General features: G+C 50.7%; 2 protein-coding genes across 3 annotated transcripts; both read left to right on the plus strand.

Annotated features, from left to right (window-relative positions):
• On the plus strand, positions 1-5,656 carry LOC127391709 (cytochrome P450 2C5-like). Of its 2 annotated transcripts, XM_051634779.1 has the most exons (9): positions 1-302; positions 799-961; positions 1,557-1,706; positions 2,426-2,586; positions 2,752-2,928; positions 3,032-3,173; positions 3,970-4,157; positions 4,832-4,973; positions 5,138-5,656. In XM_051634779.1, exons 1-9 carry the CDS (start codon positions 123-125, stop codon positions 5,329-5,331), a joined length of 1,497 nt encoding a protein of 498 aa, XP_051490739.1. In that variant the 5' UTR covers positions 1-122; the 3' UTR covers positions 5,332-5,656. The 2 variants fall into 2 exon arrangements, with proteins under 2 accessions (XP_051490739.1, XP_051490740.1); XM_051634780.1 differs by lacking the exons at positions 1-302; positions 799-961 and adding an exon at positions 1,392-1,454 and having other exon boundaries at positions 1,529-1,706.
• A 5,956-nt stretch (positions 5,657-11,612) lies between these two features.
• LOC127391935 (F-box/WD repeat-containing protein 10-like) lies at positions 11,613-23,045 on the plus strand. The gene is made up of 12 exons (XM_051635221.1): positions 11,613-11,805; positions 11,906-12,033; positions 13,346-13,468; positions 13,992-14,098; positions 14,694-14,927; positions 15,855-15,976; positions 16,469-16,617; positions 18,081-18,223; positions 18,926-19,084; positions 20,108-20,305; positions 21,281-21,471; positions 22,171-23,045. Exons 1-12 carry the CDS (start codon positions 11,613-11,615, stop codon positions 23,043-23,045), a joined length of 2,622 nt encoding a protein of 873 aa, XP_051491181.1.
• Positions 23,046-23,622: the final 577 nt, after the last annotated feature.

Here is a 23,622-nt window from a genome sequence, read left to right on the forward strand (position 1 = left end):
AGCAGCAGCAAGGGCACAGGCAGCAGGTCTCCGTTCCGCTCTGCTCGCTGCTCTGTTGGGATTTTCTCCCTGGAAGGGGAATTTATTCCTTTTCCCTACCCTCTCAGCAGCACGGGGAGAGGATGGATGCGGGATCATCCGGAGTGCTCCTCACCCTCCTCCTCCTCTCCTCTGTCCTGTGGTTCCTGGTTTGGACAATGGACAAGAAACGAAGGCAGCTGCCTCCGGGACCGGCCCCGTGGCCCGTCCTGGGCAACCTGTGGCAGAAGGATGTCCTGCCCCTCTACAGGAACTACGAGAAGGTAAGAGAGGAGGAGCTGGTGGTGTCGGACCCACTTCCAGCCCTGGCAGGAGAGAAAGTGTAAATATCCCATGTCACAATAAAAGGGCCATAGTGCAGGTGCCTCTTTTTCCAGCTTTCTTTAATATTTGGTTCCTCCTTTCTTTTATCTTTTATCTTTTTTTTTCCCTTCCCCTTCTTCTCCCAGAATTGCCTGAATCCCTGCTCCTAGGAGTCCAATCAATACTGATGGTGAAGACTTGCTCCCCCTGGAAGGGCCCCATGGTGCTGTCCCCTCTCGGGGCTGTGGTGTCCCAGAGATGATGCTTAGAAGCCCCAGAGTGGCAGTGGGATCAGAGCCCCTGGGGAGAGGGCTGGGGTGGGGAGAGGACATGGCTTTGAGGGAGGTGGCTCCCGTCCCTGCCCCTGGGTTCGCCAGCTTTGGGGCCACCAGAACGAATTACAGATGAAACACCTGGCTGGGGTGGGACCCTGGCTGACCACAGTGTTCCCCCCAGCTCAGCAGCATGTATGGCCCCATCTTCACGGTCTGGCTGGGGCTGAAGCCCATGGTGGTGCTCTGTGGGTACGAGGCGGTGAAGGGTGCTCTGGTGGACCACTCTGAGGAGTTTGGAGGGAGACCTAAAATACCACTCCTGGAGAAACTGTCGAAAGACTATGGTAGGTCTGGATTTCTTCTAGACACTATTGCTCTCTGGGTGAGCAGAAAGTCCCCACATGCTGCTGGCCATGATTGAGTCCAGTGAAGGACTCAACACCCAAGACTTCAAACACCCATTTCCGACTCTGCAAGTCCCTCCAACTATTAAGCCTGTTGTCCAAGGACAGTAACTCCAGTTAGCGGGTTCCAGCTTTGTTCTGAGCTCTCAGGGATGATGAAATGTTGAATTTGTCTTCTCAAGCTGTGTGATGGAGCTTTGCTTTAAGATTCTCTTCCATAACCTGTAGAATAAATTAAAGCAGAAGTCCCTCACTGTGGTGCCCCTACAGTATCTCTTGTCAAGAGTGCAGAAAGAGAAAAAAGGGAACGGTAGAAGTTGTGGACTGCACTTCTATCATCTGAACTCCACTTCTTCTGGAGACCATTCCAGAGGGAAGAGCATGGATGGTTTTTGGCAAGCTGCTTCAGCACTTTGCAGGGCTGGGACCTAAAGTGAGCTCAAACCACATCCTATGAACCCAGAACCATTGGTACTTTGTCTGACTTTCTACTGATTTTCTTATAAGGTGAGTGGTCTCCACTGCCTCCCTCCAGGTTTTGTCTCCTACAACGAGAGGAAGTGGCGGGAGCTGCGGAGGTTCACAGTCAGCACCCTGAGGGACTTCGGGATGGGGAAGAGCTCCATGTCCCAGCGGGTGCAGCAGGAAGCCCAGCACCTGGTGGAGCTGCTAATAAAACTGGAAGGTGATGTTCACCCTGGTCCATGGGGCAGGTGGAGGACATGCAACAGCACCAGATAAAAAGTGTGGTCCTCAGAGTTCTTGCAACAGTTGGTGTGGATGATCCTTGTGGAGCGGGGCTGGACCTGGCCCCACGCCAAGAGGGAGCAGGGATGTGGCAGGGTTATGACTTCATGACCAGGGTGGGAGATCCTGCTCCTGAACTGGTGCGGAGGGTGGCAACCACTGAGGAACATTTCATGCCCAAACAATGGGAATAGGAACTGAGAATGCACAGCACTGAGAATGCACAAATGAGATACTGCCCTGGTGACAGGGGGGTGATGGCCTCCACTCCAATAAAATTGAGCTGCCAGTGCCACCACGTCTTCTGCTGCTCCCAAATATCAGAAGAGATGGAACCCTGGTCATAGGCTGGCTCCTCTGCCACTGGTGCGTGGTGCTGGCCAGGGGCTGGTTGCCACAGGGAGATGCTCTGCAGCCCCCTGAACCCCCAGGGCATGTCAGTAGAAGTCCAAATCCCCTGGAGATGCCTCTGCTTTTCTCAGTTTAGAAGCAGGGAGGCAGAGGTAGGAACCCAGGAGCTTAGACATGGTGGATTCAAGAAGGGCTCAGAGCCCAGAGGACAGGGATTCAAAGAGGGAGGAAGGACATTTTCTGTGTTCAGGCAGATAACTCAATGTTGACTTTTTGACACACTTCTTGCCTTCTCTGTGGCTGCAGGAAAGGCCTTTGAGCCAATGACAACGTTCAGACATGCAGTTTCCAACGTGATCTGCTCCGTTGTCTTCGGCAGCCGTTACAGCTACAGTGACAAGGACTTTCTGGAGCTACTGAATACGATTGGGAATTACATCAGCTTCTTCCTCTCCCCCGTCGCCATGGTAGGTGTCCTTGCTCTGCTCAGCACCCTCATATCCAACATGTCCAGGCAGTTGAGGGATGCTTCTTGGTTTTGAGCCGTTCCTCAGCTTTGATGGGACATCATGGCTTTGTGCAGGAGGCTGCATCCAGGCACCTAAGCCCTCCTGTGTCTCCTCCATCCACAGGTCTACAACACCTTCCCCACCATCATGCACCACCTCCCGGGGCCGCACAGGAAAGCCCTGGCCAGGTGTGAGAAGCTGAAGGACTACATCCGAGGCAGAGTGGAGGTTCATAAGCAGAGTCTGGATCCCAGCTGCCCCCGTGACTACATCGACTGTTTCCTTATGAAAGGGGAGAAGGTAGAGGTGGTGCAAAGGGGGGGAGGGCTGCCCACCAGACCTGTCTGCAGCCTGGAAAGCCACCCAGATAGTACTGAATCCCCTCCCCACGGCATCCTTGCAGGACAAGAGCAGCCCAGAGAGCATGTACAGCAACGAAGACTTGGTCATGTCAGTATTCAGCCTCTTTGGTGCTGGGACAGTGACCACGAGCAATGCCCTGGTCTTCTTCCTCTTGATCTTGGCAAAACATCCCCATATTCAAGGTAAGGGCAGTGAAATGTGACCACTCCTGTGCCTAAGGAGGCCACAGCACAGCAAAGCTGCAGACAGAGAGACCCAGACCCAGAGGTTCCTATCTGAGGGAAAGCCAAAAATAATCCTGCATGGGTCACCCAAGGCCATCAGGCAGATACACACAGGCCAGAGGGATCTGGGTACCTGCTCCCTGCCCCAGCCCAGCCCATGAGAGATACCTTGAGCCTGCCTGATCCAGGGAGGTATCATAGAACACCAGGTTGGAAGGGACTTCAAGGATGATTTGGTCCCACTTTTCTAGGTAATAGTATAGTCTCAAGGAGATGGCCCAGCACCCTGTCAGGCTGAGGCTTAAAACTGTCCACCCTCCCTTGGGAGATTATTCCAATCTTGAATTGTTCTCATGGTGAAAAATTTTCTTCTGGAGTTATAACGGAATCTTCCCAGGAATAACTTGTGCCCATGACCCCGTGTCTTTTCCATGTGACTCTGTAAAAAGGGAGTCTCCATCTTCTTGGCAGCCACCCTTTATCTACTGGTACATGGTAATAAGGTCTCCCCTAAGCCTTCTCTTCTCAAGGCTGAACTGAACAACACCTGCTTTTCCTCACGTGGCAGGTCCTCCAGTCCTCATATGAGGACAGAGACCCAATATCTGGCCTCTACGAGGGGTTACACCACGTAGCTCCTGCTCTGCTGGGTTGTCCTTTGGCTCTAGAACAGGTGCCAGCGAAGGGCAGTGAGCAGCCACGGGGCTGGCTCTGCACAGCAAGCCCTGCAGCGCCGTGTCTGCCTTGTCCCCAGCTAAGATCCAGCAGGAGATCGACGCTGTGGTGGGCGCTGGCCGTGCCCCCAGCACGGAGGACAGGCTGAGGATGCCCTACACCAACGCCGTGATCCACGAGCTGCAGCGCTGCCACAAGACCCGCATCGAGAACTTCCCCCGGATGACAACGCAGGACATCGTGTTCAGGGGCCACAGCATCCCCAAGGTGAGGTTGTGGCCCTGGACTCCGTGTCCCCGGGGGGAAGGCTGGCAGGGGTGCTTGAACAACATTTGCCTTTGCCCCTGGACTGTTTGCTCATTCCTGAACATCCCAGGTGTTTCCCAATCCTTGGTGGGGGGAGGTGGTGATGACCTTTCAGTGGAGCAGTGGGAGGGGAATGCTGCTGCCAGTTCTGCCTACATACCTGTGTGCATTGTGTCCTGGAAAACCCCGTGGAGATGTGCAGGGCTGCAGGGGCTGGGAGCCTGAGCTCGCCCCAGCACAAGGCCAAAGCAGTCCCCTCTCCTCGGCAGATCACACGTTTTGTACAACACCCACCTTGAAGGAACACCACCCTCCATTGGACTTGGTGCAGTGAGAGGGGGTTTTAATGTAAATTAACAGGAATAACTCCATAATTTCTGTCTCATGAGCTGCAGAGAGACTGGCAGGACTGTGAGGACAGTTGTCCCTGCCTGGCACAGACCCATCGCTCCAGGCTGCCCCACCATGGGCATCAGGATGGGCAATGGGGCAGGCCTTGCTGTGAGCTTTGAGCTGGGAACCCAGCATCCTCCCATGCCTCTCAGCACTCCTCACTTGCTCCTTTGGCTCAGCAGAGCCCTGTGCCATGATACTGATGTCCCTCCTTCCTCCCCTGTCCTGTCCCTCTCCTGCAGGGCACAGTCGTTATTCCAGTATTTTCTTCTGTCCATACGGATCCAACCCAGTGGGAGAAACCCAAAGAAGTCAACCCAGGCCACTTCTTGGATGAGAACGGGGAGTTTAAGAAGCGTGAAGCCTTCATGGCTTTCTCAGCAGGTCAGTGCTCAGCCTTGCTCCAGGGACCACCAGCAGGAACATCTGTTGTTATCAAAGTTACACCCTTAATACGAGATTTCTCGCTCTCCTTTTATGCCCTTTTCCCCCCAAACAGTGGGTGAAGCCCTCAGCTGGGTGATCACCCTCTCTCTCTGTGTCCCCAGGGAAGCGGATGTGCCCAGGAGAGGCTCTGGCCCGCATTGAGCTCTTCCTTTTCCTCACCACGCTGCTGCAGAGCTTCACCTTCCAGCTCGCTGAGAAGCACGAGGAGATGGATTTATTCTCCCTATGGCTGGAGATTGAGAGGAGGGCAATCCCGGGCAAGTTCTTTGCTATTCGGCGCCCGGTGTCCTCCTAAGCAGAGAGCATGAGGAGAAGGAACCTCCAGGTACCTTCAGTTCTGGAATCAGAGCCAGCCCTGTGACCATGAGTGCTACAGCAGCACCCACCAGGCAGGAGGGTCGCTTGGAGCTTCTCCTCAGAGAACTGCCAGGCATCTCTGCCACCAGCTCCGTGGACAACTGAGCTCCCAGCCTTTCTTCTCTGTGCCCCAGTAACACCAGGACATCAGCACTGGTTTTCTCTGGTTGAACCTTGTGGCAGGGCTGTCTGTAGCTCCCCAGCTCAGCTGGGTGCTCCCTTGTTTTGGTGCTTCTGTAATAAAAATAACCATCATGACTGGATGCTGGTGATTATAAGGACACTTGTGGTGCCTCCTCACGTCTGGCTGGTGATGCTCAGGCTTCCCAGCCCCTCCCAGGCAGTGTGTGAACCAGCCAGAGCAACTAAGGTGACAAGATGGGGGTATCTAATACTTCAGCTTCCCTGCTTTGCTCCCTCTCTGTCCCCTCCAGTATCATCCAGTCCGTGACCCTGCAAATCACTCTTGCTCCCACCCCTGTATCCGACCCTGTGGTGATGAAGCCCTTGTGAACTTCCTTCAGACCATCATAATATTAAAAAATGACACGTGGGGGGAAACATGCTGCAGGAGAGGGGTGCTGGGTGTCCCATCTATATTCTGTGCTTGCGCTGCCTTCAGCCCCCCTGCACGAAGATGAAGTTACTTGCCACCCCCAGGCTCACTCCAGCCTTTATTCCAAAACTTTGGGATTTTAAAGGAAAGGTAGTTTTTTTTGTTTGTTTGTTTGTTTTTGCTTTAAATACCTGTGCAGGAGACAAATTACCCTGACACATGCTCACCCTGTGTGGCTTCAGTTCAATGGCCTGGGCTCCTCCTTCCACTGTTGGGCAGCTGGGGATGAAGCTGGGTCTTGGAAAACCAAAATGTCTCCCATTGCATCCAGTTCTTTCCAGTACAAACTTCCCAGATATGGGACTTCAGCTCCATGTCTGTTCCTGGGGCATGTTCATCTTTCCTAAACTTTGTGTGTCCCAGGACAGACTGAGCCAGGAAAACATTCAGTTTGTTTTAGCTGATTTGCCTCCCCAGCTTTAATTTCCAAATGTATCTTGCACACCTGGGGAATTTACTGCTTGCCTCAGGACACTAATCCTCACCAGGAGGGGAGGCAGGGACAGGCAGCCCTGTTAGCACCAGGGCTGGGCAAAGCCACCTGAGCTCTGGCAGCAGCAAAATGCTTTCAGCTGGGGAAGGAGCACAGGCTTCCAATAGAAGAGAAAAAAAAAAAAAAAAAAGGTTTAAAAGCTCCTTTGAGTTGCAGCACAGAGGAGCTGGAGCTCAGGAGGAGGGTGCAGGAGAGTGAAAAAAATCAAAGAAGAAATATCCAGCTTGCTATCTTAGCTGCTGGGCTGTGCTTTGAGGTTCTTCAGGTCAATATTTACCTTTAGCAAGTACCCTCAGATGCTAGTCCAGCTCTGTGTACTCTTGTGCAGATGGTGAAGTGATCTGAGGGTTATCTGGGAGTTGCTGGTAATGTGGGATGTGCCCCCAGCTCTCCTCCTTCCCCTGGGCCTGTTGCAAGGGGTCCTGCTATACAAGTACCAGAGCAGTGGGGCTTGGGGGCTCTGTGAAGGCTGAGACTGGGGACAGTGGGGGGCTATATGGAGGTCTCAGGGCTGGTTTTGGTGGGTGATGTGTTGTTGGGCTGCTTGTGCCTCTCTGCAAGCATGGACGGGGGGGGTGGCAGGGAGCCTGCCCTGGGGAAAGGTGGCTGCTCCCTCCAGAGCTCTCCAGCAAGTGAGATTTGGGATGTAGATGGCTTCTCCCACCCTGGGACAGCAGTTTGCTGGGTGCTGCCGTCTCAAAAGAACCGTTTTGCAAGAAAAGATGATGTCCTTAATCCCACTAGGTATCTAGGAAGGTTGGTGAGGGGAGCGTTCCTGTGCATAGGGAGTGACATGCACCTCTGGGACAGCTCGTGATCCCTTCAGAAAGGAGCTCCAAGCTTTGATTCTACTTCCGCACGGGGGCAGGCTGCGGCTGGGCTTGGACCGGCGGAAAGGGGCGGATTTGTGGCAGGAGCTGTTTGTGGCAGGAGAAGCCCGCACCGGAGGAGACGCGCTGAGCTTGGAGCCCTCCTCTTCCCGACTCGCTTTTCCAAAGAGCTGCATTCATGTCGCACATGGGGACGTGCGGGGTGGCAGTTTGGGTGCCCGAGCCTGCAGGGCTGCCAGCTTTGCACAGATAGGGTGGGGGATTTTTTTGCATTTGCCAAACTGGGCAGCGCTGCTCCCCACCTGCCCGCGGGCGGAGCGTGTCCTGCTCCCGCCCCGCCACGGGGACACGGGCGCAGGGAGAGCCCTGCCCTGCTGTCCCCAGGCCTTTGTGCCCTTCTTTGGCAGGGGTGAGTCCCTGGGGAGGTCTGAGTTTATTGCTGCCTCCCTGGGCTGTTCTGCGATGCTCCGTCGTATTTTCAAAAGCTGATTATTATGACCTAGTTAATCCTCCTACCTTCTCACCGGTGGTGGGTGAACCAGCCTTTACTGATGCGCATTTTTTACTCATTAAATGATAAAATGAGGGGTTGTTTTTTGGTTTTTTTTTGTTTTTTTTGTTTGTTTTGTTTGGTTTTTGTTGTTGTTGTGTGTTTTTTTCGTTTGTTTGTTTTTTTCAACCTAGGAAAGCTTGGGACTCAGGAAGCTAAATGGAAAAAAAAAAAAAAGACAGAAGCAAGCTGGTTGTGAAGGGTTGTTTTCAGTACAATTTCTCTCCAGACACCTCCTGGATCAGCACTTCCATGTGTTGCCTCTGGGCGTCGGTGTTTTAAAAACAAACCCTGGTCTCCCAAGGCCGATGGGAATCTCAGAATATGCTGAATTGGAAGGGACCATCAGGATCGCCAAGTCCAGCTCCTGTCCCCGTGTAGGGCACCCCAAGAATCACCCCATGGGCCTGAGAGCATCATCCAAACACTTCCTGAACTCAGGCAGGTTGGTGCTGTGACCGCTTCCCTGGGGAGCTGGTTCCAGTGCTCAGCCACCCTCTGGGGGAAAAACCTTTTCCTGATATCCAACCTGAGCCTCCCCTGATGCAGCTTCTGCCATTTCCCCCAGTCCTGTCCCTGGTCACAGGAGTGAAGAGCTCAGGACCTGCCCCATCTCTTCCCCTCCTGAGGAACCACAGGCTGCAGTGAGCTCACCCCTCAGCCTCCTCTTCTCCAGGATGAACAATCCCAGTGACCTCAGCAGCTCCTCATAAATCATCCCATCCTCGTGGCTCTTCTTTGGACGCTCCAATAGCTTCATGTTTGATCCTGTGGTGCTCCCGCTTCCCGGGCCTTTAATTTCCATCCGACGGGTGCCCCGGGCTCGGTGCCCCGGGCTCGGTGCCCCCGGGCTCGGTGCCCCGGGCTCGGTGTCCCTGCTCTCCCGCCCCGTCCCGGGGCGCGCTGGGCGGGCTGCAGGCTGACGGCAGCGCTGTCTCCTGGCAACCGCGACGCGGCGGGGATGGGCGGGCGGCGGGAGGGGTCCAGAAGACCCCCGAGAGCAGGTCAGGGGCTGCGGGATCCCCGGGGGACGGGGAAGGTAACGGTGGGCACAGCTGGTCCGGTCTGTTCCCGGGCGCGGGGATCCGGGGGGCGGCACAGACCTTCGGGGGGTGCTTCACGGTCGGGCAGAAAACGAGAGCCCCGAAGCTTGGCACCCAAGAGGGGTCAGGCCCGCGGGTTTGCTGGCTGAGGGTGCCGATGCCGGGGGGGGTTCTCTTCGGTGCCTGCGGAGTTATTCCGCGTAGGGAAGGCTGTGTTGGATTCCCCTGAGCCCTGAACATCCTCTTGGCTCCTCCCGGCTGAGACTTGCGAAGGGGCTGAGAGGAAACAGGGACCGAAAGCAGCTGCGTGCTGGGCAGGCTGATGTCGCCTGTGATGCCGCACAGCGTGGGTGGCTTGGCCAGACCCCGTCCCTGCCGAGTCAGGAGCCACCGAGCGCGTTTGTGGGGTGAGGCAGCAGGAGCCCGTGTCCTTCCGTGTCTGGGGAACGAGCCGCTGCCCGCAGCGGTAGGGCCGGGATTAGCGACTGCTGGGGAGGGCATTTGTACCCCTCGGGGATTGTGGAGTGCTGCCTGTTTGTCCTGGAGTTGAAGATCTGCCTCTGAGCTTTCTCGGGTGGTGCTCTGGGCCAGCTTGCAGGTGGGGGAGATGCCCAGGCTGTGCCAGAGCCAGCCCTGGGGTACATCACTGGGGTCCAGGGGTGATGCTAAGATGCAGGTAATGTTACCCAGGGTTCTTTTGGTCATCTGCAGCAGCCTGGTGGCTCCAGATGCTGCTGCTCTGGCTGTTCCCCTCTCTAGCAGGTATTTTACTGCATGTGGCAAATTTCCCACACAGGCAGAACAAAGGAGGGAAACCACCCTGTCCACAGGCCTGGTCTCTGTAGCTTTATCTGCCTTGTGCCATTAACCTTCTGGTTAATACTGCGAGTCTGCTGTGGTTCAGGTCTCTGATCCTTCCAGCTGCAGAATTGAGTGGGCAGAGCTGGGGGTGAGCACAGGCTGTGGAGGGGATGGGGTGATCCTGGCAGCAGGAGATGGGGCCAGATGGGAAGACTTGAACCCGGCAGCTTCACGCTGCCCTAGCACCAGCCTTGAGGCCTGGCTCTGCCTCATGCCAGCCTGTCTTTGTGCACCACTGTGCAGTCACCCTGTACATGGGGGGAGTGTGAAAGGGAAAAGTAATATAGCCTCTAACAGAGTATAGTGGACAGCAATGTAATGACAAAACCTTCCTTACATGAACTATTCTGGGCAGCGCATCTTGGGAGGGGTGGTTGTGAATAGAATACTCTTAAGTAATAAAACTATGTTAAAGGAAGCACTGAAGAGACTAATTCTGCATGGCTGAAAGGGATGGAATAAATAATAGAGCAGGATTTATTTATTAGATACTTCATATACTACTCTAACTCTGCTCTAAGATGCCTACTGTAATTGTAAGGTTTAACTCTTTGCTTAATTCTTCCAGAGCAAGATGTAGATGGATCATCTGCTGAACCCCAAAGCAGTGTCAAGGAGGACAGCTGTCCTCAGCCCTGTGCCTGGGGTCAACCTCCACCGTGGTCTGCCAGCACTTCTGAAACCCTTGAGAGTAAAACCTCATCTGCAAGAACCGACCAGCTTAGTAAGACAGGTACCACTGCCTGAATGTTTAAGAGTGTGGGGAAAAAAATCTAATGTGTTTCATACCAGGACCTGAACAGCTGGCAGTGCCTGAGAACTGTGCTGCTCTGTGTTGCTTTGGAGGGGAAAAGCATGACAGACCATGGAAATAATGAGCTGGAAAGTTCAAAGAAGTGCGATGCAAGAGGAAGTGATGCCATTCAACAGATGTTTGTCTTTGCTCTGAGCCACTTCCCGAGTTTGCTGAGGAGCTGAGAGGATGCTCTTAGTGAAGAAGTGGAAGACAGTGTCTTCCCTTCTGCTGACTGAGGTGTTGTTCTGTCAGGTTTAGAGGTCTTCCCAATTTCAAAGTGTAGCCCCATGGCTGGTGTTGCACCTAAAAGGAAGGAAGGCCTTGCACCATGGGGGCTGTGGTCAGGCAAAGATGTCAGACACGTGGACACCAGGGAACACTACTGACATGAGAAGGGTGTTAGCTGTATTTACCCTTCTATTATCTCAGGGACAACAGAGAAATTTGTCCCCCTTTCTTTCCTCTGCAATGTCACAGCCTAAGTCATATTTTTTACTGAAATAATCTAATGGTTAAAGGAAGAGATGGTTTTCCACTCTTTGCAGGACAGAAGTGCAGGTCCTTGGCATGAGGTGTTATGGCATTCCCCCTTAGAGGCTGGGACAGTCACCCTTCCATGCTGGTGACTGCTGGAGATAGAGGTGGAGGAGGTAAAGTGTCCTGTGTTTGTAGAGAGCAAGCTGCCACACTGTGTCCCCACCAAGATCACCCAGTGTCTCCTGTGGCCCCTTGGATAACTGGATTTTCCAGCTGTGAAGAGCCCTTCAGGGCACTGGGGACTGGGAAGAATTGTCCTGCCACAGACCTCTGCCCTCAGGCCCTGCTGGTGTGAATTTTCCTGCAAGACCCTGAGGGGTTTCAGTGTTTTCCTCTGAACATGCCAATCCCAAAGGGATTTGTGAAAGAGCCAGATGAAGAGCAACCAACTCTTGTGGTGCATTGCTAACAGTGGTACCATTAGCAGCCACCAAACAGCAGGCACTTACTAGACTGTCAATTCCCTTGTCTTCTAGGTGGGCAACCATCAGCAATGTGCTTCTGGCCCCAAAAGACCAAGTGCCTTAATCAGGAGAGTCCTGATGCAGAGGACAACTTGCCTGTTATGTCCTTAGGTCATCAGGATGGCACTGTGGCTCCTGCATCTCTCCAGTCACCCTCCAGTGTCCTCCAGTCCAAGGACTTAATCCGCTGTCTGCCACCTCACCTCTCCATGTACATCCTGGGTAAAGCTGCTCTGACTTTCCAAGGGCGTTTCCATCTAAGAGTAATGAACAGTCTCTGGTGTTGATACGGGTTAGCCAGCTTGTCCCTTTAATTTCTCAGGACGTTTGGATCAAAAATCCCTCAATGCATGTGCTGCTGTGAATAGCTGCTGGGCTTTTCTGGCCAAAGAAGTCAAGAGAGAACTTACGTGTCAAAGCGCGGTGCGGGACAACATCCGCTACCTGCAGGTAGGATGCCTGGGCTTCTGCCACTGTCAGGTGCTTTAAAAAGAGGGTGTTTTATACACTTAAAAAACTGTTCTATGATTCTGCTACTGCCCAAGCCATTAGAGGGAGATACCTTCACTAGAGGCCACCTCCCAGTTTCGCTCTGTTCCTTCTTTCTCCACCTGCCGAGCTAAGCAAGGTTAGATGTTCATACTGACACAAGGAAGCACACCAGAAAGCCTTTGCTGTTCTTTAGAGAGCCTGGGACTCTAAAAATGGATCAGTACATTCTTGTAATCAAGAAAGAAGAGTTTGGTAACAAACGCAAATTCTGTGGAACTGGGCAGAGCTACAATAGCTCCCTGAGGCAGCTCAAAAATGAGCTTTATTTGCTCCGCGTGGGAAGCCGGGAATGCTCAGTTTCTTTGGCAGAAGTCAGAGCTGGTGGTTGGGACACAGCAAAGCAGAACTTCTAGGAAAGGCTTATTCTGGATAGTACAGGCCTGCCACAGACCAAGCTAAGTGTAAAGGTAAATCCCCAAAGAGACCAAGTTAGGGATCTATGCATGTTTTGACTGAAGAGAGCACAGAAACCTCATCTCTGTGCGACCATTTGAAGAAAACTTAATGGAACATTTCACACATGAAAAATGAATCTTAAATATTGATTAAGATGTTCTGAGACCCTCCTGTTTGAGTGCATTTGGATTCTCAATCAACTGAGTGCTCACCAAAGATGAAATGTGCTCTCTGTTCAGTGGTGCCAGTGACAGGACAAGGGGAAACGGCACCAAGTGACAACACAGGAAGTTCCACCTCAACATGAGGAGAAACTTCTTTCCTGTGAGGGTGACAAAGCCCTGGGACAGGCTGCCCAGAGAGGCTGTGGAGTCTTCTTCTCTGGAGACCCATCTCCAGGACTCCAGGAACCATCTGGACATGTTCCTGTGTGACCTGCCCTGGGTGTTCCTGCTCCAGCAGGAGGGTTGGACTTGATGATCTTCAGAGGTCCCTTCCAACCCCTGTGGTCCTATGATTCTATGAAAAATTTTTTCAGTTGAAAAGGAAAAGTTTTTCAGCTGATTAAAAGCTTAAGACTACACTTTGTAAAAAATAGAAAGCAATTATTTTTCAGGAAAAGTTAAACCTTCTTGCAACAAAGGGGTAAGAGCAAGCCAGGTCTCTTAGGCAGTAACAAGTCAGCGTGTGCAGCTCAGCTTTGTGTGTAACTTCAGCATCCTGTGGAGATGCTGAAGCATCAGCACATGAGCAGCATCCACCGTGTGTCCACAAGCTCTGCAGTGACTGTGTTGCCTCTGCTGGTTTATTTCAGGGGCTGTGCCCTAGAGGAGCAATTTCAAACTACGCCAAGACAGTGGATGTGACAATTCCCCAGTTAAATGAGGAGGGTGATGTCATTGCAGAGCAAGGCGACAAGTTGGGGAGTGAGACAAAGGTATGTTGGAAGTTGTTTGCCTTCCATGAATCCTGTATTTCAATATTTGGGAAGGAAGGAGGACACAGTAGTTTTGGAAGTCAGGACAGTGATTTTGGAGCTGCTTTGCTTTGCACCAGCATGAGCAATGCATCAGGAGCAGTGCTGGCTCAGCACCTTCTTGGAAATGAGGGAGCCCATATCCCTGAGCCTTGTCCCACTCTGTGCCCTGTCACACAGGGAGCCTTGTGGCCCGGGTTGCTGGTGAGGCTGGGCAGCATCACAAGGATGTGGCCTTCTTTCCCAGAACAAAGGTTGCAAGTGTCAGGTCTTCCATCCTTGCCAAGGGACTTGGCTTGGGAACAACCCTCATTCTGCACTAACCAGGAAGCTTCTGCACTCTGGATGTTCCTCACCAACACCTTCTGTCTCTGTTATTCTTGCCACTGTTGTGGGAATCATGCTGCTGCTATGTTCAACACTATGGAATAATGCTGCATTCCTCCCTCCCCGAGTTACTTTTCCCTATTTTTCTTCCCATCAGGAAGACAATCTGCAGGCAGCCTATCGTGACCTGAAAACTGAGACAATCCAGCTGGAAGAGAGAAACGTCTTTTGTGGCTCCTACAATATTCGTGTCCTTGTGGACCAGTGAGTAGACTGCCCAGCTGCAGGGCCAAACAGCAGCTTCTGGAAACCTGTCCCATTCCCTGCAGTCTGTGTGAATGGATGGCTGGAGAAATATCTCTCAGCATCCGTGTTAAGAAATCCTCAGTGTCGCACCCAGTTTTTTATGAAGATACCAAGGTAAGCTGTTTTTTCAGACACGAGGGTTAGTGATCCACAGTGTATCACAAGGGATATGGGCCAGGAGGGGCCTTCTCCCCTCTTGAAGCTCTGTTCCTTGGGTGTGCAGAACCAGGGAACAGGCTGCTCAGGGAGGTGGTTAACCTCAGAGGTGTTTAAAAGCCATGGAGATGTGGTGCTGAGTGACATGGCTTAGCACTGGACTCGTTAGAGTTAGGTTTGTGGTTGGACTTGGTGATCCTAAAGGTCTTTTCCAACCTGAATGACTCTGGGATTCTGTGTGTGGTGTCCTGCAAAGGATTCACTCCCTTAAGCATGTCACCCATTAGGTTGCTCACTGAGGACCACCAAGCCTCAGAGAAATGCCTGTCACAGTCTTAGAGCTGTTACTCCCTTGTTAAGCAACTAAAGCTCATCTCAGTCACTGTCTCTCACCCAGGCCAGACCGCAGCAGAGTAATCCATTACAGTGGTGGGAACGTGGTGGCCATTGGCTCTGCAGACCGAAAAGTGAGGCTGCTCAGGATATCAGGAATGGAGGAAATGTCTCCTGGGATGTTGGAAAAGAAGGAAGTGTCTCCTGTGCTCTCTGGCCATGCTGGGAGCATCAGAGCACTTTTCCTCCACGAGAAGGAAGGGTTTGTTCTCAGCGCAGGCTTCGATCTCAGCATCAGGTGAGCAGCACTGGGGCTGTGCCACAGGACACCCACCCCTTGGCAAAGCCAGGGGAAATGAAACTTTAATCTCTCCATCCCAATCTTCAGGAATCCTCCTTCCCTCACATTCACCAGAGCAATGAAGAAAGGACAGTGGACAAGTGAACACATTCCCCACTCCCCCAGGGCAGCTGCTGTTTCCCAGTTCCACCCAGCACTGAGTGATAAAATAGGAAGATAGTGATGCCAGGTTTTCCTAAAACACCTGAAAACACCAGATATACTTGCCGCAGGAGTTTGCAGTGAGATTCTGGCACTGCTAATGTCAGCATTGAGTTGAGGGAAGCTGGGTGACATTTTAGAAAGCCTGTGGTGCCAGACAGGCTCAGCACCTTGGTACCTGCTGTGCAGCTGCTCCTTCCCAGCTGCTGCACCCTGACCAAGGGCTGGGGCTGATCAGCTTGCACATTTATTGTGGAATCCCAAGAGTGGAATTCACAAGTTCACCAAGAGCAGCATTTAACACAAGGGCAACAGTCTGCACCGATCCAGGCTCTGACCTCCCTGCTCCAAAAGGGCTGTTTGTTAAAGTCTGGGCTTGAGTTCTCTAGGTAAAGTTGACAGAAATAATCTTGATCAGTAAAGAAACAACTTTATAGAGAAAGCTTCTACATACTCAGGTTAGTTGAAGGTAATCATGCCAAAGAGGAAATCCAGCCACACGTTTCAGCAGTTTGGAAGGGGAAGATTAAAGTATATGGGTAAAATATAACACTAAGTATGACTTGATGGTTCCAAATCCTCCGACACCTCAGTGGAATGACTCCTGATTTTTATTGAGGGTGTGTGGGAGAAGAACTCAGCCTGTTAAGTAGGAAATAATAAGGTGAATAAGCCATCAATTAAGTTAATAACTGTGTTCCCTCTTCCGTTGGTCCTTTGTAGATGCTGGGATATATACAGTGGGGCTTGTGTGAAGATCTTTAATGGTCACTGTGGGACGATCACCTGCTTGGACTTACATGAAGAGCAGTTTGTGTCAGGAGCCAGAGATGGGATGGTGAAAGGTGAGAGCCAAGATTGCAGCTTCCTTGCCAAAGGCAGGTAGTGGTGAGCAGTGGGCAGGGCACTCAGGAGCTGGCATCAGTGTGACACATGCAGTGTGTGGGTGTGACAGTGAGTCTGTAAATGGGAGGGTGAATTTTCATGTATCATATTTCTGCTTCCCAGAACAGCCCAAGCTGTGGACACGTGCAAGGCCTCTCTGTCATGGTATAAATCCTCATTATTTCTGCTTTTCTTCAGTTTGAATGGCTTTGGGAAGTTCCAGCTTTGCAAAAGGTTTCCTTATTATTAGCTCATACCTATTTTCTGGACTTGGCATCTACAGTTTTAGCCATTCAATTATACTTTTTAAGCCAACACTTGGCTACATGCAGAGCTGCATGTGCAAGGCACAACTGTAATTCCAACAGTATCTTTTAATTCATGTTGTACTAAGCAAAACTCAGTTCTGGGGTACGTGCATTGTTAGTATTTCTCCCCTTTGCCCCTAACAGTGTGGAACCTGAAGAGTGGGAAATGCCTCAGGACTCTGAAGCACAGCAGTGCCCTCTGGGCAGTTAAGATGGATGGAACTCGTGTGGTCAGTGGGAGTCAGCGAGGGCTGGTGAAGGTCTGGTGTGCTGATACAGGCACCCTGATCAAAGTAAGTTTCTTAGGTGGATCATTTGGTGCTAACTGGTTCAAAAAATCTCTGTGCTTGTTGCTTTTGCCAAAGACTTCTGAAAAGCAAGTATCCTAAAAATCAACTCCATAAGCAGTCTAAACTGGTAAAAGAATCTGCAGAATTATTCATCAGCAAATAATATAAGAACTGATTTGCAAACAACTGTCAGTTTGTACCCAGGGCTTGGTTCACCTTGTCTAACCCCCATTGTTACTTGTTCTCTGCACATAGATATTTGCTCCTGTAGAAACATTCAGAACCTGGGAAGAGGGTGGGAGAGCTTGACTAACAGTTCTGAGGTGGGAGGGATCATCCGTTCATCCAAAATGTACAACTGAGGTATCCCTGCCCATGCAGAGAGGTTGGAATGTGAAGATCTTTAAGATCCCTTCCAACCTTAACCATTCTGTGATTCTACAACTTGCTCTCAGAACTGGTAACAATTTAAAAGCTGAAGCAGCTGGGTGGCTGCTCTGCAATTTAAAGGTTGAGGCCAGTCTGCTAATTACCTTAGCAGGTGTCCACAATTAGTATTAGTCCACATCTGTGAGGAGTGAAGCTCTTTCTACCTGTGGGGAAGAGAGCTGCAAATGGAGCTGCATCCCACCTGCAGGACCTCCCAGCTCCAGCTGAGTGCAGTTTGCAATTGCCCCTCCCACCGTGGTCAGGGCAGTCTCTCCTGTCCTGGGCAAACATTCAGTGGATTACAAAGGCTTTGGTGTGGTAACATCTGTTTAGCACATAGAGTCACAGAGTGGTCAGGGTAGAAGGGACATCAGAAGATCATTTAGTCCACCCCCCCTGCTAGAGCAGGATCTCCTACAGTATATCACAGAAATGTGCCCAGATGGGTTTGGAATGTCTCCAGAGAAGGAAACTCCACAACCTCTCTGGGCAGCCTGTCCCAGGGCTCTGTTCCTCTCACAGTAAATAAGTTTTTCCTTGTTTCACTTGACACTCCCGTGCTCCAGCTTGTGCCCATTGCCCCTTGTCCTGTCACTGGACATTGCTGAAAAGAGTCTGGTCCCATCCTCCTGACACCCCTGTAGGTACTGATAAGTGCTGATGAGATCCCCCTCAGTCTCTTCTCCAGGCTGAACAGCCCCAGCTCTCTCAGCTTTTCCTCACAGGCAGATGCTCCATTCCTTGGATCATCTTGGTGGCCTGTGCTGGACTCTCTCCTGTAGTTCCTTGTCCTTTACAAACATGTAGTGAAGATGGATGTTAATTCCAATGCCAGTAGCTCATTGTCAGCAACCAGCCCAGAATATTTATTTTAAGTGGCTCTAAAACTAAGTTATCCATAGGGTTTGTTGGGGTATTATAATAACACCCAATAAAACTCCAGTACAGTGTTGTGGGTGGTGTGAATGCCACGGGATATCCTGGCATATTTACATCCAGACTGCTGATGTGCTGCACCTATTTCTTTTACCTTGTAGACATTAGAGGGGCACCAAGGCCCAGTGAAGTGCTTGGCCTTTGATCAGTGGCACCTTGTCACAGGAAGCACCGATGGATATGTCCTGGGATGGAGCATGTTGGGAGACCTCAAGAGATGCCTCATAGCTTTCCGCCACCCTAAGTAGGAGTGGGATGTGTTCAAGCTGTAGGCAACAGCCTACTGCATCTATAAAGAAATTGAGTCCCTTATAGCAACAGAAAATGCCTTAATTATCAGTCCTAGTACTTAAAATCCCCTCCCTTCTGACAAGTTTCATCTTAAACATGGTCACAACTAGTGTTTGTCACCCACAACCAGTAACAACATAAAATACAAATACAAATACCCAACCACTTGTTCACAAACAGGGGTGAGTTAAGGCTGACAGGGCACAGCCCAGTATTTCAAGGATCCCAAGCTGTATGCAAGAGGGTATCACACTACCTGCCAGGAAAAGATGCTGTGTCAGAGGTGGCTGAGTTAGATGCTGCCCCCTACCAACCCTAAGGATATTTTCTAGTATTTTACTTGCCTACTAGAACTGTGAAACCTGTAGCATCATATTGTTTTAATTTACTTTTCTAGACATACACATTAAATTTAAAATGCAGCAGCAGCCACACTGGTTGCTCTGAGGACACACTGAGCTGGGTGGTTTGGATGTGGAGTGGGTATGAAGGGCTCCACTATTAGACCCTTTTAAATGCCTTGCTCAGCTCCTCTGTCCAGCCTGTTGATGGAGACATATATACCCTTGCATCTCCTCCAAGACAAGAGGTAGCTGACCATGTCTCCCTGTGAAAGCCTGGTGAAGCTGCCAACACTGACATGTCATCTTTTCAGGGAAATTCAAGCCCTGGAGTTCCTCTATCTCCGAGTCATCAGTGGCTGTGCTGATGGAAACATTCGGATCTTTAACTACCTGACTGGAAGCTGCCTGAAAGTGCTGATGGCCAACGGCAGAGGGAACCCCATATCTTCATTCTGTGTTGCAGGAAACAGGTTGGTGACACCAGCTGCCATCAGTCTCTGAACAGCATTAGGTAGATCACATTGTGACTGAAGGAATTGTGCATTTTTCTTTTTGCTGTCCTGCTCACAAATGACCTTGAAAGGACTCTGCTGCTCACTGACTGCTCTAATGATCCAGTTTTGTTAACAATGGCTGAAAATAGATTTGTTCAGTCCCTTTAGTAATGTACAACTTCCTGCTTCTATACAACCTCAGATATAGACCCAACTGAATTCAGAGCCCAGATTTCCCAAAAGGCTGGAGAATCAAGCCAAGGCTTGTGAAAGCCTTTACCTGTTCCCTACTCTGGCTCTTTATAAAAGCCAATCGTGGAAAATCCTGCTAGGGTCTGTCACTTCTGAACCTGCAAACAAAAGGCAGTTCCCAGCTTTAGTGTAAGCAACAGCTGAACCACAGGTGTGTTGTCAGGGCTGTTTGGGCACAACTCTGAAACACAGCAATGTATGGGCTGCTATGAGGAAAACTAACTCCACTCCACCAGACCCGGTGCCCCCCTCCAATTTAGGTTTAAACATCCTTAATAATTTGGTTTCTCCAGCTTCTTCATCCGTTGCACTGATCTAGCTCAATCCACTGCTGGCAATTTTCATCCTAATTATTTCTAAACTAATTTTGTCATAGAGCTGAATGAAAAGAACCACATGGAGCTCAAACAGAGTGTGAATTAAAATGTTCAGTGTCTGATTGACAGGGCTGATTGCTACTGCTTCCTTAACCAAGTGATGGTTATCTTGGATCTGTTTGAGTGCCCTCGGGTTTGTATTGCACAGAGGCAAAGGGGTTATAGCTTGTAGGTTATAACCACTGCATTAATAATGGAATCCCAGACTGGTTTAGATTAGAAGGGACCTTAAAGATCATATAGATCCCACCCCCCTGCATGGGCAGGGACAGCTCCCACCAGACCAAGTTGCTCCAAGCCTCATCCAACCTGCCCTTCAACACTTCCAATGCCACCTGTGCTTTTCATGACTTCTCCTTCCCTGCTCCAGGATGGTGATCAACTCCCCAACTAGTCTATTGATGTTCCAGTTTGAGGATGTCAGGTGGAACTACACCTTAGACACTGACCGAGAGATGGTGGGGAAGAAAAAACAGCCAACTGGAACTTCATGTGGAACACCACTCCACCTGCAGCAGACGCCAGGCCACCACCTCAGCCAGATGCACCAGCTTGCTCTGGAGATGCAAAATACTGACCAGCTCATGCGGTCTTGCTGGATCCACTGCCAGTCACTGAAAAGCTGTGGAGCATCTCCAAGTATTGCCTCCAGCCTCTGCAATAGGCTGGCATTTTCTAAATCAGTCAGAAATCATTCCAAGTACCCACTGCCTTCATCCTGAGCAGTATACACACCCTCCCTGGGTTTTTAGAAGTGCAGTCTGGGAGATGGGCTCTTGTTTTTCAATGGTTCTGTAATTTTTAGGGGTTTGTAAAATCATTTGTACCTTTTTAGAAAGGTTTGATACAAATTCAACACTATTGTCAAGACAGGCACTGTAATTTTCCAGCTGACTAACAGAAATCCATAATGTTATTCATATTCTTGCAGCTGGGGTGCATGGAAACATGCTGCTGATTCAGTGCTTGAATTATGCATTAGAAAATACTCTAGGAAGTTGTAGGACATCTGCATTCCTGCCATCCCTGGGAATTGCAATTGCACATAAACAGGCACCTTTTACATTGTAACATGGTGATGAGAGTTGTCTTTTTTTAATCAGAGTATGATTCACAAGTCTTCCAGCTCTACAATCAAACTGAGCAGTTTGCAGCATCTGCAAGCTACATTGCAGATAAACTCCTGGGCTAAGAAAGTTTTTATGCTGCTAAGACCATCAGCTACTCACCTCCCTGATGCTGCTCTGCTTGCTAAAAGATCTACAACATGTAGAAACAGGAAACAATCAGGGAGGGCACTATATTTTACTGGCAAAAATGTATGGCTTGTGTGTGCATAATATTTTTTAAAAATCAGCTTTTTCTGTCATCTGAATTCTGTGAGGTTTTCTGCTAATCAAATGTCTCTGGCTTATTTCTAATACTTAGACTTCAAGCTGTGATAAGAGACAAAACAGTAGCCAAAGACTTGAAGTCTCATCGGTGATTAAGATTGTATTTAATGTAAGAAAAAGTTTAGAGATGACTTATTCTTCTGTTTTCTAGCTCTCTGCTATGAGCAGATGAAATCAGCAGCTTGCCAGAAACAGCAGCAGTATCTCAAGATCAAAAAGGCTTCTGGAATTCAGGCAGAGCAGCAGCAAAAGCTTTTCAGCCCCCGCGCCCCCCGGCCCCGTGCCTGTGCCTCGGGAAAGGCGGCGGGAGCAGGAGCTGCAGGGCCCCTGGCAGATGCTGGTAAGGGCAGCCAGGTAGGACAGCATCTCCTCAGACATGTGCACCTAAGAGAAACAGATGGATTAAAGAAAAGGGTCTCTAGAAGCTAGGATGAAAGGTTTGCAGTGGTAAAACAGATCATTTGCAGAGACTGTGCTGGGTAGAGAAGCTGCTTTAGATCAACCTAATAAAGAGAACCAGCGCTCAGCTCCACCTGTAAGGCTTCCTTCTCTGCTGCCTAGGGCTTCTTCATCGAATCATGGAATCATGGAATGGTTTGAGTTGGAAGGGACCTTAAAGATCTAGATCTACTCCTCCTGCATGGGCAGGGACATCTCCCACTAGACCAGGTTGCTCCAAACCCCATCTGAACACTTCCAGGGATGGGGCAGCCACAGCTCTCCCCAGCACCTCATGGATTTGGATTCTGCTGAGCACATGGAGAGGGGATAAAGCAGGAGCCTTTCTCCAAGACCTCCAAGTGTAGGAAACAGGAAGGTAGGAGGGATCAGGAAGACGGGGGCTTCTGACCCTCCTGGCTTTTATAGAGTATGGCAGGGGATGGGAGTGAATCCTGACCTCTTTCTGTTTTGCCCCTGGATCCATCAAGGTCCTAAACATCCTCATTCTGGGTCCTTCAAGTGATACCATAAAATCAGCCTGGGCCCCCTCCATCTGTAACAGTTCTCAACTCCAAAAGTGTTGTTTTCTTTTTGCCAGCAGGTGGCAAATCTGAACGTGGTCCTTCTGGCTACGGACCTGCTCGTGCTGACAGGACAGAAGCCACTTTGCAGCATGAAGAGGAAACAGGCCCACTAAGTTGTCCAGTGCTCGAGGACAAGTTGCTCCTGCAGGTCGGCACGCTGCAGAGCACCTGCAAGTCAGCCCCAGTCAGGTTCAGCACTAAGCACACTGCAGAAGTCAGGGAAGCACAGGAACCTCTGTGGGAACATCAGCAACACTGCCTGGAAAAGATGCAGCCGCTCAAAACCCCTCTGCAACACAAACCCCATCAGGCAGCCCAGCTCCAACGTGCGAGGTTGCACAGTGATTCTCTGGCTATGACAAGAGTTTCTGTGCCCTTTGAAACCAAAAAGCTGTGGCTGAAGCTGAAGAACTCTCTGCACGGACCCGTGGTGAGGTCCTTCATCCCTGCTCCCTCCGTTGTACGTCCCAAGACCTGTGGTTCCCTGCCAGGCAGGCGAGCTCACGGTGCAGCTGCTCCTCTCCCCAAAGGGGGGGCTCAGCCTGTTGACCCCTTTGCAGCTTCTACTGAGCTCATCAAATCAACGCGTGTGGCAGTTGCACAGATGAAAAAAGAAGCACTTTCCAAGAGGAGAAAGTCCTTTTCTCCATATGCTGCAGATCCTTCCCGGAGGGACAATGAGCTCAGGCTTCTGACGGGAAGGCAGAAGGAAGAGCAGGAGGCAGCTGCTGCAGCTCAGTACCAAGCACGCCTGGCAAAGCTCACAGAAGATGAGCAAAGAGCAAGCAAGAAGGCCTGGCTGAGGAAAATTAAAGGTCTACCTGTAGATTCTTTCACTGAAGAGGGGAAAACACCTGCTCCTGAACTCGGGCATAACACGTTTATCTGAGGTGATCCCTTAGTCCAATAAACAACCAGTGTCTGAGGATTCTGGTGTCTGCCTTGTCAAGATCCCTCTGGTTCCTCCACTGTTAAGTTCTTCTAAGAGGTCTTACTGGTATATGCAGCTATTTCTCAGGGCAGTTGAGAGCAAACACAGCCCAGTTTGACACTGGTACAGCTCAACATATGGCTCAGCTGTCTGTGAATAATAGTAATAAAGTTAGTAGAGTTTATGTGGATTATTAGAGTTTATAAACTGCAGAAGTATGGACTGGCTGAGCCCAGAGGATGGTTTTCAGCTGAGTGAAGTCTAGTTGGAGGCCAATAACTAGTAGGGTAGCCCATGGCTCAGGGTCTGATTTTGTTTAACTTCTTCATTCATTAGTGATGTGGGTGATGGGACAGGGTGCACCTTCAGCAAGTTGGCTCCAAGAGGAGCAGCTGATGCACCAGAGGGTCATGCTGCCACCCAGAGGGTCCGGGTTGGGCTGGAGGCATGGGCTGAGGGACCTGGTGAAGTTCAGTCAGTGAGGGGAGTCACCCAGTCATGCCCCCAGGGAGGAGAAACACCAGACCAGGACATG

This window comes from Apus apus, chromosome 17, assembly GCF_020740795.1.
Source record: "Apus apus isolate bApuApu2 chromosome 17, bApuApu2.pri.cur, whole genome shotgun sequence".
Classification (NCBI taxonomy): Eukaryota; Metazoa; Chordata; class Aves; order Apodiformes; family Apodidae; genus Apus; species Apus apus.